The sequence below is a fragment of the Bidens hawaiensis genome, unplaced genomic scaffold (genome assembly GCF_021521415.1).
Source record: "Bidens hawaiensis isolate Kalapana, Puna unplaced genomic scaffold, B.hawaiensis_p1.1 tig00065112_1, whole genome shotgun sequence".
NCBI lineage: Eukaryota > Viridiplantae > Streptophyta > Magnoliopsida > Asterales > Asteraceae > Bidens > Bidens hawaiensis.
In genome coordinates, this window is record NW_027501623.1 from 22371 (window position 1) to 40992 (window position 18622).

The 18622-nt window shown below is 35.3% G+C and overlaps 1 protein-coding gene and 1 pseudogene across 1 annotated transcript; both read right to left on the reverse strand.

The window, feature by feature from the left end:
• Positions 1-2873: 2873 nt before the first annotated feature.
• LOC143604438 (putative protein phosphatase 2C 25) lies at positions 2874-4711 on the reverse strand (annotated as a pseudogene).
• Positions 4712-9728: 5017 nt separating this feature from the next.
• On the reverse strand, positions 9729-10202 carry LOC143604435 (uncharacterized). The gene has a single exon (XM_077080913.1). The coding sequence runs from the start codon at positions 10200-10202 to the stop codon at positions 9729-9731; it is 474 nt and encodes a 157-aa protein (XP_076937028.1).
• Between the last annotated feature and the right edge of the window lie 8420 nt (positions 10203-18622).

Below are 18622 nucleotides of genomic sequence, written 5' to 3' on the forward strand. Positions count from 1 at the left end.
GTGATAGTAGTGACGAGGATCATGGTTTATGATGATGCCTAGTATGATAAATGCACAATTTAGCTATTATGGTTTTATCTTTTATTGTTGACGCACGTAAACGTTATCTTTTTTTGTTGTATGTGTGGATTCTAGTAATTTGGATGGATGTAGTAGTAATTTTTTTTTCAAACTATGTTAGGGTTTGATGAATGTTAATGCTTTTATTTTTATGTATTTGTTATACAACTATGTGAGTTTAGTATTTAGAAATGTTCATGGTTTCGTCTTTTTTAGGTCAAACCCAAAACCAACCCAAAGTTTTCACAATTGAATGAACATGGCCTATGTTCGTGTTCATTCATTTAGTTAATGGAACGAAATTCCTTGCTCGTGTTCGTCATATATTAAAAGAGCAGACATCATCGAATGGCCCGCCAAACAGTTCTTCAAACATTCGGTTCATTTACAGCCCTAGTTAGGTTACACTTTGTTCTCCAGTAGAAGCAGGCTGCAAAATTCATTGACATGAAAGTAATTATCTAAAGGGATCATTGAATTAGTGTTCTACTGTTCTTAAATTCAAGCTAAATCATTATCAAATTCATTTAAACCATAATTATTGTCCGGTTTATTCATCTTTAGATGTTAGTTATGTCAATAATTGATCACTGGTTCATGATTTCTGATTTTACCAAATAAACCATATTTACTAACTGCAAATATTATTATTTGCAGTTGAACCAAAAAGGATGTCCTGGTGCAAGAAGCTCACATGCAATCACTATTGTTGGAGACAAAGCTTACGCCTTTGTTTTAGATGGTTACAAGTAAAACTTATTTTGTTACACATTCAAATACGAACGGTATACATTTTAGATGATTCGTATTTAAGCTATACGAAATATATCATTTTTATACGAAGCGTTTGTTAATTTTACTTAAAAGTTGTTCATATGAATCGTATGCTTTTTCATATTATTCGTATTGTTTATACAAAAGCCATATGAACCGTATAACATTACATACGAAGCGTTTATTAATTTTACTTAAAAGTTGTTCATATGAATCGTATGCTTTTCATATTATTCGTATTGTTTATACAAAAGCCATATGAACCGTATAACATTACATACGAATCGTATGATATCTGAAAAAGTATTACAGCATACGCAACGTATGCTGAGCATACGAAACGTATGCTGAATGGTGTGCAAATATGCATACTTAATAGGTGTAGATGGTGTACCTTTAGAATTTGCCTTGTTTTGTTTCTTGTAATTTATGTTAGAAGAATATATATGTCTAAAATATTAAATTAAAAATATTTTTTTTATATATTTAAATTATAATGTTTAACATATGTTTACTTTGTTAAGGCACCCTTTTTTCCCCTTAATCATTGGGTGTCTAGTTATATATACCATCGTAGAAACTAGAAACATAAATAATACTTGGCTTATTTGTACATAATGAAGTTTTTAACAAATCACCGAATGTTTGGTATAAAAAATCAATAATACATTATTTTTTAATTGTTTCATAGTTAGAAATAAGTAAAAATTTTCTTGCCGGCAATTGTCATTTCTATTTAACATCATGTATTTAACGTGTGTATATATATATATATATTAGTATCATTTAAGTACTCCAAAAAAATTAAGAAATTTTAGGAACTCATAAAAAACAAACAGTTTTTTAATTTTTTTTATATATTAACATTGTTTAAGACCAGTTTTATTAACATATATAAATCACAAGTTTACATATGTGTAAAATTTATGTAATAACAAATTTACATCTAAGCAGAATAAAGTTTAGATATATGTAAAAACTAATTTTCATAATTGTAATCGTAATTATAGATACAAAAAGTGATAAAATTACACTCAAATAAGATTAACATACAAAAAAATTTATAGAAAACGTTAATTTTCAAGGATTCCTTTAAATTCTTAAATAATTTAAGGGTTCTGTAATGATACTAATCATATATATATGTGTGTGTGTTAAATAAAAATATAATATTCTATTTAACTATGTCACTCTCTCTTATGACCTAAAAACTCCTAATTTGCGAAAGCGAAATCTTTATTAACAAAATAGTCGGTGAATACCAAGAAAAAAGTGATGCCTACAAAGTGAGTCAAAAGCATGAAAACTGAAAATTTAAATGCATTATTTTAAAATGGAGGGGCATGCACCATCTAGTTGACTTGGTGTTACATAAAAGGGAAAATCACTATAAACTAAGATGTTGAAAATTGCTTTTTATCTAAATAATCATTAAACTAATTAACAATATTACAAAAAAAGAAAAAAACATAAACCAATAATTGAAAGACTTTATGTAGTGATATTGAGCTCAAAATGCGCCCACAAATCAGGACTGGCCCAAACATGCGCCCACATGCGCACCTTTGACCCAAAAGGTCTTTTTCATATAAAACTAATCAAGAACGGCTGCTTTTGGATTTAGTAGCAGCTTGCACTGTTTTTGACATATTCACTTGTTTGCTACACTTTTTTAGTCTTCATGACCCCCTAAACAGGGAGAAAATTAACATTACTAAGTCAATTAATGGGATATGTTTATCCGTTCAACTCAATTTTAACATCGTTATGTGGATCCGGTACTACTTGCAATCTGGTGACTACAATCTAGTACACATTTTTTTAAGTTATATAGTTTTGATACTTGTTTTATGTGTTATATACGGTAAGTGACGATTTGGTGACTATAATATCGACTACACATTTTTTAAAGAGTGACACAAGTAAAAAAAAGAAAGATATAATTAACTTAATTGAGATAAGAACAACAACAACAAATAACTATGAGTAGTGCAATTGATGTTGCTTCTCAAAAATTAGATTAAACTAACTTAATATGTTCATGAAACGAAATGAGGCAGCCTGATGACCATGACACTCATGTCATCATAAGAACCCCTTGTTGCTGATAAGCTAACGAGCTTTTTACAAGCGGAAATCGGACCAGGTGTCTTGATTCCCACGCAAATTGGTCTAACAATGTCGATCGCTTCTTGGTTATTCACCTGAAAAAGACACATAATCATATTAGCAACCCATTCAAGTTGCTATTACCTCTAACGAGTCAAACGAGTAATATCCGTTTTAATTAACTAGTTATCATATATACAACTATTCTAAACAGTCAATTTTCATACTTTTTAAAGTTCTGAATTCTAAAATTGTTATCAAAACAATTACCTTATCCCATATCCCATCAGAAGCAAGGATTACAAACTCGCATTCCGGTTTGATGTCAATAACTCTTGTTTCTGGTTCGGCAATCACCCATTTTTTGAGATGCTTGTCTCCTATTCCTCTTGTTACCGCGAGCGAACCTTGTATTCTCCAAACACCATTGCGACAATCAACATATCCACCCTATAAATTAAAAATTGACAACATATATCAAAACATGAACATTTCATTTATGATTTAAGAATAAAAATACTTAAATTCTAAGTTTTTAGTTACCATGCTTTGAATTCTATCCTGTTCATCTTTCCTTGAAGGTTTGTGATCAAGAGTGAGTTCTTCTGCTACTCCACCTCTGCTCATAACAGCGCGACAGTCGCCTACGTTAGAGACTATAAGTTTGTCATTACGAATCAATGCGGTTACACAACAAGCACCACCATTGACATCTTGTTTTAAAAACTCTGAATCTGTAGCCAAATATCCCTCCTTAACAGCCTCTGCAATTTCATCTTCACATTTGTTTGCTACGTTGGATATTATGTTTCTATGCAGATTCTTTGCTGCGAATTCTGCAGCCTTTGCTCCTCCATGGCCATCAAAAACTCCAAAGAAGGCCTGTAATCATGTAACTAAATGCTATTAGAAGATATCAAGCATTGTTTATATATTGTAATTAAAATACCATAATAACAGAAATGATTGATTAAATTTTATTTATAATTATCCAATTATATATGTTTGATTTGTAGGTGGTCATAACTCATAAACGTTTTATATGTAGCTTTTGAAAGTATTTTAGTTTCACCCAAAGTTCACTTGTGAATTGAGTACTGTTATTGTATTATAATTCAATAAATGATTGCTTTTTTTATAACTTTAATTTAACAATAAGTTATTTAACATATAATTTAATTATTTTTCTTATTACTTGAGTATTAACTTTTAAAAATCTCTAAATATATAGTCTATGCTTAATTTTTTTTAACATTCCGATATAAACTTTATTAAAAAACTAAATGTTTTTACACACTTTATATTTATAAATATGGAGAAAATACAATTATTTAGGAAATTAATAAATCATGTTATGATACCTGCTTTGAATCTCCTTGGAGATCAACAATGGCGGAGTATCTATCCTCCATGAATCTTCTTTTACCTCTTTTACAATACACAGAATACTCCTCACCTTCCTCATCGATCTCCGCTACGTCATCCTCCGGCTTAACAACCTCATCCACAAAACTCAACGGTTCAAACGGAATCTGAATCTTTGCCGGCCTCTTTCTCTTCAACAACACAGATGTCGACGTATCCGAATCACAACTGGATTCAATCCTTCCTTGTACCCATTAGTATGCTTCTGAAGGGAAGAAGGCTGTGGAGATGACGGCATCAAAGTCGTGTGATGGAGAGAAACCGATGGAGATATCATCGCTTCACAAAACATCGGTGATGATAAGAACCCCGGAGAGTTCGTTATCGCAATGGTACTAGACATGTTAGTATGTTACTGACTGTCTTTTCCTTTTTTAACGACAAATGTTATCTTTACCTCTACTCACTCCTAAATTACGCCAATTTTCGGTCGACAAAAAATAAATTAGAAAGCCAAATGTTAACTTAATTCAATATTTTTGGTGTTTGCTTTCTTCTATATATATACACACACACAAAAGACGGAGTCATAGCTATAAGGTTTAAATAATATTAGTTAACGGCAAGATTTGTCATTACAATTTACGCGCTTTATATATACGTGACAGTAACATTTATTAAATAGTTGGATGAGATTGCGCGGTGTATACGACGCGCTGAACATTTGGTGTGGAAATAAGAAGTGAAAGCATGCATGGGATTTGCATAAAAAGTTCTTAAATGTTCAAATAATAAAAAGTACAAAAAAGACCAGATCTTGTCAATGGTCAAATACCTTTAAACATAACTTAAAAGTAATAAACCTCGTCCTCTACTTTTGTTTTGCACTATCCCTCTTTTTGTTTTTTTAAATTTAATAATAAAACATATATAATTTCTGCATTAAAGTAAATTATACCATAAAATATTCTCTTTGGATGCGTTACAGGATGGGAGTTATGTGTGTGGCAAGTAGTTATGAGATTTGGTCAATGATGTGGTCATTTGTTGAATAATTTACTAGTAAGCAATCCAAATCGCAATGGCGTTGACAATTTCTACGGCCCAACAAAATTGATATGCTTCCAAGATTCGTCATCTTGTTCCAATTAACCTTTAGCATCCGGCATTTCTGTTGCCTCCAAATAGCTACCCGTTCCTAATGCCCTTTATCATGTACATTATATTGCATTTTAAATGTCAAAAACAAACATGTACAATCATTTATTAATATAAACTATTCATACATTTTATTAAAATTGTATTAACGTATTTTAGTTATAACTTTGTGAATGTGAAAGAAGTGTGGGACCACGTCCTTGGGTGAAGATGAAGCCATAGCATTCTCTTCGTCGTTGATCGTTAAACGTGTGTAATTGTGATTTTGTATTATTGAATAGATAATAATCTGTACATGAGTGTTTATATACTAGACTATATTACAATTAGAACCCTCTAATATAATTATTGTAATATCTAATATAATATGTCTAATATTCCCCCGCAAGCTGAGGCCGGGAAACAACCTGCAGCTTGGATCTTAAAAACAAAAATCGATCTGTCGGCAACGGCTTAGTGAAGATGTCAGCAATCTGATCACGAGTTGAGATGAATTGTACACGTAACCCCTCTTGAGCAACTTTTTCCCGGACAAAATGAAAGTCTACTTCAACATGTTTCGTTCAGGCATGAAAAACCGGGTTAGCCGAAAGATAAATAGCACCAAGATTGTCGCACCAAAGTGTAGGAGCGGACTTAGCATAACTACCAAGCTCACATAATAGGCTTCAAGCCATGTAAGTTCAGCGACAGTGTCAGCTATAGCTTTGTATTCCGATTCGGTAGATGACCGAGAAACGGTACGTTGTTTGCGAGTTGTCCAAGAAATTAGATTAGACCCTAGGTAAACAGCAAAACCCCCGGTGGAGCGTCAATCAACTGGACACCCAGCCCAGTCAGCATCAGAGTAAGCCTGAAGATTATTCCAATGGGCATCAGCAAATGCATGAAGAGTAGATCCAGAAGCATGCCGAATAAGGAGACCATAAGCACAAGTACCGAGAAGATATCTGAGAATACGTTTAACCGCTGACCAATGGTTCTCAGTAGGAGCATGCATGAACTGACATACGCGATTAACAGCGAATGTGATATCTGGCCTAGACAAAGTAACATATTGCAGTGCTCCAACTAACTGTCTGTATTTGACCGGATTAGAAAACAAGGAGCTGTCGTCTAAAGATAACGGAACAGATGTGCTCATCGGGGAAGAAACCGGTTTAGCTGTGGATAGACCAGCTCGTTGTAAAAGTTCCAGAATGTATTTCTTTTGTGAAAGAATGATATCTGAACCTTGTTTAACAATTTCCACTCCCAAAAAATAATCGAGGTCACCTAGGTCTTTAAGAGCAAATTCGGCACTGAGTTTAGCAACAATCTTGTTAATGGCATCCGAGTTGTTCCCAGTCACAATTATGTCATCCACATAAACTAGAAAATAGATAAGTGTACCACGATAGTTGTATATAAAAAGAGAAGGATCTGTTTTAGAACCCATGAATCCTAGCCGCTGTAAGGCAGTCGAGAGACGAGTAAACCAAGCCCGGGGAGCTTGTTTTAAGCCATAAAGAGACTTGTGAAGCTTACAAACATGAGTAGCTTTTGTCTTATCAATGAAGCCTTGTGGTTGCCGAATGTAAATTGTTTCTTCAAGGTTCCCATGAAGGAACGCATTTTGAACGTCCAGTTGTCAGAGGGACCACTTGCGGGTAACAGCTAAGGATAACACAACTCGGATAGTAGCGGATTTTATTATCGGACTGAAAGTTTCATGAAAATCAACACCTGGCTGCTGATTGAATCCTTTTGCAACGATTCTGGCTTTATATCGAGAAAGTGTCCCATGTTTGTCTCGTTTTAACCTGTAAACCCACTTGCAATCAATAACGTTAACACCAGAAACAGGTGGAACAAGAGACCATGTTCCGTTCTTAACAAGGGCTGAGTACTCTTCAGCCATGGCGTGACGCCATTTAGCGTATTTGTTGGCAGCGGTAAAGGTGGCAGGTTCGGTGTCGGGTGGTGAGCTGATGGTGTGAAAGGCAGATGGATCGAATCAGACACGTTGTTTCGGATTTGGCCGAAGATTAGGTGGACGAGTACGGGAAGGTGGAGGCGGAGGCGGTGGTGTTGGAATTGAATTAGAGTTTAGTGTTTGGTGGCTGGGTATAGGGCAGTTGGAAAAGGTAGAGGAAGACGAGTGATCGGATGATTGTTCAATAGTCATAGGTGAGGTCGGTGGGCTAGAGTTTGCTGGTTGGTCGGTAGAAATAGAGGTGGTCGGCGGGCTGGGGTTGGATGGTTGTTCGGTGGCTAAATGGGTGATAGATGGGTTGGATTGTGATGTGGGTTCGGTTGTCGGGGGTGGTGGAGATGGGACAAAGGCGGTATATGGAGTAGAGTCGGTAACCGAAGGTTTAGGTTATGGTTGTGGCTGGAAGGGAAAGTAGTTTTCATTGAACCGCACATGGCGAGCGATATAGAGGCAATCGGTTGTAGGATCTAAACAACGATACCCATGGTGAACAGGGCTGTAACCGAGAAAAATGCATGGCATCGACCGAAAATCCATTTTATGGGGATTATACGGTCGAAGATACGGGAAACATTGACACCCAAAAACCCGTAAAAAGGAATAATCTGGTGGACGGTCGTGGACCGTTTCAAACGGTGACCTGCTAGAATTGGAACGAGATGGCATGTGGTTAATGAGATAGACGACTGTGTCAAATGGAAAATGCCAAAAACGTTGTGGGACAAACGATTGAGCAAGAAGGGAAAGACCTGTCTCAACCACATGACGATTTCGGCGTTCGACTATGCCATTTTGCTCACTCGTGTGGGGGCAAGACCGACGATGAATGATACCGAGCGAGGTAAAAACGGTGGAAAGATTGCGAAGCTCGCCACCCCAATCGGTTTGACCATTTTTAAGTTTTGTATTAAATTGTCGTTCGACCATGGAAATAAATTGTTTGAAAACCGAATACACATCAGACTTTTGTTTCAAATGAAAAATCCACATGTATTTTGAATGATGATCAACACATAACATACCGATTACCATCATATGATAAAACGGGTGCGGGACCCCAAACATCACAATATACCAAATCCAAAATATGATTACTACGAAACGAAGAATTATGCAAAGAAAGTTTTGTAGATTTTCCCAATTGACAAAAAGTGCAAACATTATTATAAGTTTTATCAGAAACAGAAAGTAAATATTTGGATAACATAGTTCTTAAAAGCTCATGATGCGGATGTCCCAAACGTTGATGCCATACAGCTGAAGAAGCACGCGTGGCAGAAAAGGCGGACTTGCGAATAGACTGAAATTGTGGAAGGACAAGAGAGTAGAGACCATCTTTACTTGGACCCGTGAGTAGTGTGGTGTGTTTAGTTATATCCTTCACACAAAAGAAAAAAAAGTGAAATTCAAAGAAGACATGATTATCAAGACAAAATTTTTGAACAGATAACAAGTTACGTTGAATTTGTGGAACATGAAGAATGTTAGATAACGAAAGAGTTTTGTGAGGTGAGGAAATATGAGTGGAACCGATGTGAAAAATAGGTAAACCCATAACGTTGCCAACATGAAGAGCATCATCACCATGATATGCTTCTGATGTGTCTAAGCTTGCAAGATCTGGTGTGACATGGCTATTGGCGCCAGTGTCTGGGAGCCAAGTTGTGGATGTAATAGACCGATGGTCAGCAAAGTTTGCAGAGGGTCGTGTACGAATTGTTAATGGATCCCTGTTTGGATAAAGAGATGGGATGTGACCAATACCACATCGGTTGCATGAACCGTAAACAATGTTTGTGTTAGAGGCCCATTCAAACTGACTTCGGTTGCCACCAGTTTGTCGATTGTTGGAATTGCGTCCACGACCACGATTATTATTGTAACCACGTCCCCTATTGTTTTGAGTAGATCGAGAGCTATAGAAAGCTTGTGAGGGAGCCGATGGTGTGAGGTGATATCCGAGTTGTGAGACTAATTGTTGGACAGTAAGAAGATGAGCCTGGTTAGCTGTTGTGTGGCTCTCGAAACCGGTAGTAGGGGTGTTAAGATGGGTGTTGGTTGCTGACATGAATGCTTGTGATAATGGTGGTGTGGGCTGATTTTTTTGAATCATAAAATCAAGGTCAGCAAGTAAACCTGGTAGTTCATTAAAAGTGATGGGTTTTTCACGGCCCAGAAGGTTTGACTTCAGTCCATTGTATTCTTCACGAAGACCAGAGATAGCTAACATGACCAAATCTTTGTCTTTGATTGGTTCACCGATGTTGAAAAGGGCTTTGGCATATTCTTAAGCCCTAGATAGATAGGCTGTAGGTGTTTCATCGCCTTTCATCTCAATCCTTAGGATTTGTTGTTTTAAGGTAAACTCGCGAGACGAAGTATGTGGTGCGTAAGCACGTTCAAGGGAGAGCCAGAGATGCCTAGACGTGTCCCCCTGAACATGATGAAAAGATGCTTCAGATACTGTAGAGATAAGCAACATACGGACATGGGCATCATTGGCAACCCACGTAGCATGATTAGGGTTAGTACGGGTCACAGTTGGGGTTGCATCTTTGTCTGAACCAGAACCCTCGATTGTGATTGTAGGGGAGGGGCATGGAATAGTTCCATCGATATAGCCAAACATGTTGTTTGTAACAAGAATCGGATGAATCATTGTTTTCCAATACATGTAGTTTGTAGGGGATAGGGTAAAAGCAAACTTGTGGGAATTGTGGGATGTTTTCTCTTGGGTAGTAAAGGCAGCAAGAAGAGCCATGGATTGATGATGATGATGATGAAGAAGAAGAGAGGGGGGGGAAAAACCTTGTTGTATGGCGGCTGTTTAGGGTTAACAAACCTGGCTGTGATACCACGTTAAACGTGTGTAATTATGATCTTGTATAATTGAATAGATAATAATATGTACAAGAGTGTTTATATACTAGACTATATTACAATTAGAACCCTCTAATATAATTATTGTAATATCTAATCTAATATGTCTAATATTGATAAATCCAACAATACATAAAGATGTTAAGATCATAGATGTCTTCCACATTTTATTAGTAACAATATGGTATCCCTCCAAACCAATTTTGCATTTAAATGTTTGAATTTTTTAGTTATTTTTAGATCAGACTGTATAGTTAATGGTCTTCCTAATCTATAAAGTCATCTTCTGATCGAATTCTAGGTAAGTTTATTGTATTTATTTGCTAATAATCAATCAATGAGAAAATAACTTTGGTTGAGAACTCAACTTTGGATATTCTAACATGTATTTTATACCATTATTATGGTGTTAGAGCATTCCCAGCCCGTCACACATCATCATCTCTATAATTACACTACAAAACACTACAGTTCTCTATCATGTTGAATTAAATAATATATTTTATGTCTTTATCTACTCACAACCAATTTAACAAATATTAAAAAATAAGTATTGAAAAACAAAGTTTCTTCAAATTTACAAAAAAATCACTACATTTTCTTTCTCCACCCTATAATTTACACCCACAACCACTCAAAACTTCACCCTATAATTTACAAACTCTTCTCACATAAATTTAGAGGATGGGTTGGGAAATGCTCTTACTTTTAAAGGTGTATGTTTATATATCTAACTAGTTTTTTTGACCCGCCGCGTTGCGGCAGGGTTTGGTGTATTTTTTTTGTATTTCTTTTGTGTATCAAGGTTCATAACACTAATTAAATAGCCATAAACATTTGAAACGCTTATTAAATAGCTAGCCGTAAACACTTGAGACATAAGAGATTTTCGCCTCAAAAGACATTTTCAAACAAATTACAATACAAACAAAAAGCTTTAAAAATGTAAACACAAAGTTGTATATTAAGAATATTGACATGTGTACTTTCCTGGAGCTCAAATTTTCTCACTTGTTTTCAACTTTCTTCGAATATTGCTATCTTCTTTATTCTGCACCTGGCTACTCACATGAGACTGCAAGACCATATGTAACCAAACCTGATTCTTTTATGCATAAAAGGCATACAAAAAAAGAAGCCTAAAAACCAACCAAATGAGCTGCAAGCCAAAGTGATAGAATACATGTTACATAACACAAAATAAGGGTCCTAAAATGCAAGTAAAATCACTTCAGATGCCACTCAATATTTATGGAAACAATCACATAACGCATACTAAAAGCTTGATGCTAAGTAAAAACTAATGGCTAATTTGTTAGGCTTCATACACAGATACAATAACATACACTTCAATGCAAAAACCACATGTCACCCATGTAAAGAACAAATGAAGCAGACCAAACCTCACATTCAGCTAACTATATGCATCCATGTAAAATTCATATGCCACAAAAGCACATAATGAAAGACCATATATACTTCAAATGCAACAAAATTTTTTTGAAAACAATCACTCAAGTCACACTCAACATTTTAAAAGCTAAAAAGTTAAAACAAACATCTGATCAATTAGGTCTCATACACTCAAATAATAACACACACTTCAATTAGGGATGAGCAAATTTGGTATATCAATAATGAATGATGAATAACTATCTACAATGCATGTCAACTAACTATTACGCATCGGACACTCACCATAGCAAATCAACACTACCCACCGAATTACAGAATGTCGCACCAAATTATAGAAAAGACGAACCAACAACCACCTTCATAATCTAACTTTTCTAATGAATCGGTATCGAAGGTATTTTCCCTTTTAATAAACTTCAAAGTTCAGATAAATTTCAACCCATTAGACATGCATCAATTTAGTTAATTTCTTTAGGAGAATCCACACTTACATATTACATACACATTCACACGCATATGTAGCTATGTAAATTAGAATAAAGCCTGATATCATTGACCACAGTTGTCAGCATTTCGTATGTACAAACTACAAATATAAAACCTAACAAAGAGAGTTACATTGTAGGTAGAATTAATATAAGAATCTATGTTTACTATTATTTAACACCTTAAAAATGTAGAGTCTGATTCGGTAGCAACAACCTTTGCCAGATATGACTTCCTGTCCGGGGTGGAGCATATAAAAGAAAAGCCCTCCGAGGCGGCCTTTAACCTACCACAAAAACAAACTATCAAGTTGTTGACAAAAACATAATACGACTCTACAAAAGATGTGAACCAAATGATAATAAGTCATTTTTATCTAATTACCCTCCTGTATACCTTAACCACTAATCCAACATTCAAGTTCATCGGTAGTTGGAAATGTCAAACCTCGTAATGAAAAGCAAATACATGTTTTCACAAATAGTACCGGTATCAAATTGAAATCAAACTCAAATGAAATCAATTTTGAAATAGTGTTAGATTGAAATAAAATACAAATCAATTTTGCAATCTAAGACTAAGAGTAAAAGATTAACACTCAGTGCAACTACAATGCGGTCTGATCGTGAAAAAAAGTGAATGAGCATACAGACCAATCACATGGGTGCCCAAAGAAATTGGACGTACCTGTCGTTTCTCAAGCGTAGTCGATTGTAACGGGATGGTAGGAATAAGAGTGAAGCGACATACCCCGACCGCCACCGCCACCTAGGGTTTCGAAATCGAACCTGGCAACACTAAACGGTGGAAACATCACACCGCCGCCACCAAGGATCCGGAAATCAAACCTAGCAACAGTGACGCAATCAATCAGAGAGCAAGCAGAGAAACTAAAGAATCACCATGGCAACCGTTTGAGAGAAACTCAATAGGAGAGTGAAGAAAGGGTGGTTGTTATATCAAAAGAGGAGACACCGCTACTGATGATACCAATGAATGTAGAGGCATGGATGATAACAATTGGAGGAAGATGCGGTGATTACACGTGTAGGGGTATACCATTTTTTTTGCAAATGGTACAGCCAATGAAGCACAAAACCTCCCGAAAATGTAAATATACTAGTTATTGAACCCCCGCGTTGCAGGGGGGTGCGGCGGGGCGGAATGGGGGTAAGACCGTAATAAAGGATGCATATCATAACCCTATAAACCAGCAAACTTTGACCCATTACAAACGACACACATTTTTGACCAAATTGGTTTCTAACTTGAACCAGTTTCGACTGAAACGGTTTGAAATGCGTTATGTTACTTTAAACTACTCCCACTATAAGAACTAACTGCTTGCAAACAACAATATGGAAAAGAGCAATCGAACCACTGAATCGGTAATCGAAAAGCGAGCGACATCACCTGAATAGAAACGTAAAATTCAATATTAGATAAAAACCAAAAGCGAGCGACAACACCTGACTATTAAAAAAAAGTCAAAGTTTTGACTGTGTTACTTGAAAATGGGCCTATTAGCTATACTACAGTAATAACCTAAATTTAACCAACTATTGACCCATTCATACATATAAAAAAACATTACTTGTTTCACCCTTAAGAGATAAAACTTAACCAAAATCAAAACTTATAAGTAAATGTACCACCACTGATTTTTAATAAATATAAATGTACATTTTTCTTTATTAACAGTTGAAAAAAAACAAAAATAATAAAAACAAAAAACAACTATAATGTGTTGTCAGTAATGACTATAAAAGAATACAAACCGCTTATGATATTTTAACATATGCCCCGTATGTGAATTATACAGATCATATTGAACATCTTGCAGAACACAACTATTGCAGAAAAATAGCTTACCAGGCGGTTGAAAACCTAGAAGTTAAAAGCTTTTCTAAACTTGGGTAATAACCTGTTTCAACGATAATCATATTTAATTAGTCCTTAGTGCTAATTCTAAAATTATAAAAGCTTCAAGATACCTAAAAGAACTCCTCCGAAAGGTTGAACACAAAAGCCCCTATTCAAATGTGAGTTGTCTTTCTCTCATTTTTTATTATTCAAAGTCCCTATTGTTATTTAATTTTAATAAGACAAAATGGCAAAAGACGTCATTTATGTTTGCACGGTTTTTCAATGGACGTCCTTTGGCAAACTTAATGACAGAAAACATCCTTTGTGTTCAGAAAACCTTGCATGGTTCGTCCTTTTCACTAACGAGGGTTAGTTTTTCTCGTTAAAACCAGTCATGTGCACCTCATGTGAGGGCAATTTAGTCTTTTTACCCCCTCAGGGGTTATTTACGTAATTAACTAAAAAATTTTGGTCTTTGAGTAAATAAACATTTTTCCCTTTAACACTCTCCCCCCCTCTCTCTCAATCCATCTTCTCTAAACTAATACCATCACCAACAACCAGCTACCGACTTCCATCACAACCACCACTACCACCCGCTTTCACTACTACATACTCCACCACCACCCGCCTCCGCCTTCACTACTGCCTAACATAAACACCACCTGTCGACTTCCATCACCACCACCGGCCACCTGTAACAAACCCTAATTTCTTCCGGCCACTAGTAACAGAGTACTGGTGGTGACATGACAGAAAAGGGGAACAACACTAACAGGAATTCGTGGATTAAATCGATGATTTGTGAGCTTAATCGTCTATATCTCCATCTTCTATGTTTGATTTTTCCGATTAGATTTAAAATCGACCACCAAACCTCCGATTGCACACCAACAGTCTCCATCCTTGTTTGATTTTCAGTAAGGGCTGGGATGATATTTGTTTTAATATGCAAATTTAGATCCCCCAGATCTGGCTTGATTTGGGGGAGTTTGTCTGATTAAGTTTTTTTTTGGAAGATGTATGCAGAGAAAGGCGATGCAGACCAAAATTTTTTAGTTAATTACATAAATAACCCCTGAGGGGGTAAAAAGACTAAATTGCCCTCACATGAGGTGCACATGACTTGTTTTAACGAGAAAAACTAACCCTCGTTAGTGAAAAGGACGAACCATGCAAGGTTTTCTGAACACAAAGGATGTTTTCTGTCATTAAGTTTGCCAAAGGACGTCCATTGAAAAACCGTGCAAACTCTTTTGCCATTTTGTCTTATTAAAATTAAATAACAATAGGGACTTTGAATAATAAAAAATGAGACAAAGACAACTCACATTTGAATAGGGGCTTTTGTGTTCAACCTTTCGGATGAGTTCTTCAGCACATCACCTACCATACAACCGCCACCTAGGTTACGAAATGTAACCCGAAAACAATAGCCGGTGACTATAAAAGTCTCCCCACCCAACCAACGCTGCCTAGGGTTCCGAAATTGAAACCGACAACGATGGCGAATGATGTTTCTGAAGTGAAAGGTATTGTATAGAGTTGAACAATTATCAGTACAAACATTTTTGCCATGGAAACAAACCATTGGAAGGAGAAGCGGTGATAACACATGGAGAGGTGTACAATTATAAATGAGGAATGTACAAGCTGTTATGCAACAAAAACTTTGAAATTGTAATAGCTTTCTCCCACCCACAACCCCTAAAGTTGGTGATTTGTAGCCTTCTCCCTGCCACAACCTTCAGAGTCGGGCTCTTGATTTCCCGAAACCTCATGAGTCCTATCTATCCTATTCCTGGGCGCAACTCTTACTCCACCCATTTTCTTCTGTGCGGCAAACCAAAATTAGGACCGCTTTCCCTCCTCTCCATGGAAAAACTCCTATGAGCTTCATCACTTCACCCTTCCCGTCCTGGTTATCAATTTTTTCCAAACCGTGTATCCTTGTGCTTTGATGATAAAGTATCTAACCAAAAACCTTGACGTTTTCAATGTTTTCTTACCACTTTTTTTTCAATATATAGCTTTCAAGTATTCTTGCGTATGGGTAGGCCTAGGATGCATTTTTTCCTTTTTTATCTTATTTAGTGTTACATATCCAAAAGGGTTTACGGTATATATATGCACTTTCATACACAAATAACTTTTGTCGCACAAGTTAATATATGGCGTACCTTTAATTTATCATGTTATATTATATTAAGTGTTAGGTTGATTTAAGGCTATGTGTAGTAGAGGGGCTACAATTGGAGGCGAATTGTGACACGTGGCGCCCAGTCAGCAAAGATGACGAATTTGTTTTTGGGGTGTAATGGTGTAGGGGCTACAAGTTGGGCCCACAGTATCTTTTTTTATTATTTTCTTTTTATAAGTAAACTAATCAAATAAAAACCAATTTTTTCAAATAATTAAATAAAAATGCATTAAAATTAAAAAGAAATACAAAAAACATACATAACTAAAAATATAAAAAAACATATAGCTCTGTTGGCGTACATGTTTAGGTTCGGGTCGAGAAATTAAAACGGATAGCTTGGTTGAGGTTCATCGGGTTTCATTGTAAGTTCACATTCGGTTGATTTTGGGTTGTTTCTAAGATTTATTTTGCATATACATATATATATACACACAACATATATATACATATATATATCACACACAACATATATACATATACATATACAACATATATACGTACATATATATATATGTATATATATCACACACAACCTATATACATATATATATATATCTCACACAACATATATACATATACATATATACACACAACATATATACATATACATATATATCACACACACAACATATATACATATACATATACATATATATACACACACAACATATATACATATACATATATATACATACCACAACATATAATATAACATTATTATAATAATATTATTATTTCCTTCTCTCGCCGGCGACAAATAAACCCCGCCCCCGCCCCCGCCCCAAATCGCCCACATATCGCCTGGGGGGGCGGTGTTTGCGCCCTTCCTCGCTCAATTTCGCCCCAAACCCACGCCCATTACACATAGCCTAAGTATCCTTCTTTTATATCATTTTTCGTTGGATTTAGTTTTTAAATAATTTTTCAGTATATTTTTTATGATGAAAATATAAAAAGATTAATATTAATATGAAATAAATAGATAATGGTGACACATATATGAGATTACGTGTTGGCAAAACTCAATCAATCAATCATACCCAGTGAAGTCCCACCAATAGCCAGATTATAAGTAGGGTCAGAGAAGGGTGGATGTAGGCTCACCATACCTCTATCTAACGGGATAGAGAGGTGGCTTCCAGAGAGACCCTCAGCTCTAGAATACATTTGTATGAGGCAATATAAAATGAAATCAAATTTCAACTATATATATATATATGTATATAGGGTCAAGTTATTTAACAAAGGGTAACAAAAATGAGAAGTGTGAGAAGCCATAAACAATTGACATGTGTCAAGTAGGGACCAAAAGAAAAAGGGTATATGGATAATTATACACATTTTCTCTCTCCACATACAAAGCACATGTTAATACCCCCAACATTTTAGAACGTTTATAACTTTTTCGTATGATATTTAAAAAAAAAATATCATCATAATAACAAACGTTTTTTTATCTTTAATATGAGTATGATTTTTGTTATATAAAAATTAAAACAAAAATCACGTCATTGTGTCTTTTCGCAAACCATTGTGTCTTTTCGTTTATCATTGTGTCTTTTTTCATTATTGTGTCTTTTCGCTTATCATTGTGTCTTTTTTCGTCATTGTGTCTTTTTTTGCACACCATTGTGTCTTTTCGCACATCATTGTGTCTTTTTTCGCCATTGTGTCTTTTCGCACACCATTGTGTCTTTTCGCTTTTCATTGTGTCTTTTTTCGTCATTGTGTCTTTTCGCACACCATTGTGTCTTTTCGCTTACCATTGTGTCTTTTTTTCGCACACCATTGTGTCTATTTTCGTCAATGTGTCTTTTCGCACACCATTGTGTCTTTTCGCTTATCATTGTGTCTTTTTTCGTTAGTGTGTCTTTTTTCGTCATTGTGTCTTTTCGCACACCATTGTGTCTTTTTATCTAATACATAAAACACAATGCTTAATACATGTTACACAATAACTTGAAACGTAAAACACAATGGTGAATACGTATAACACAATGACCTAAAACGTAAGACACAATGGTGAATACGTATAACACAATGACCTAAAATGTAAGACACAATAGTGAATACGTATAACACAATGACTTGTAACGTAAAACACAATGGAAACAACATATTACACAATGACACAATGAACAATAAAAAAACAATATTAAAAAAACCCATTTTTTTATTTTTATATAACAATATGATACTCATATTAAAGATAAAAAAACGCTTATTATTATGGTGATTTTTTTTTAAAATATAATGTAGTATGAAAAAGTTATGGACGTTTTAAAATGATGGGAGAATTGACATGTGCCTTGCATGTGGAGAGAGAATGT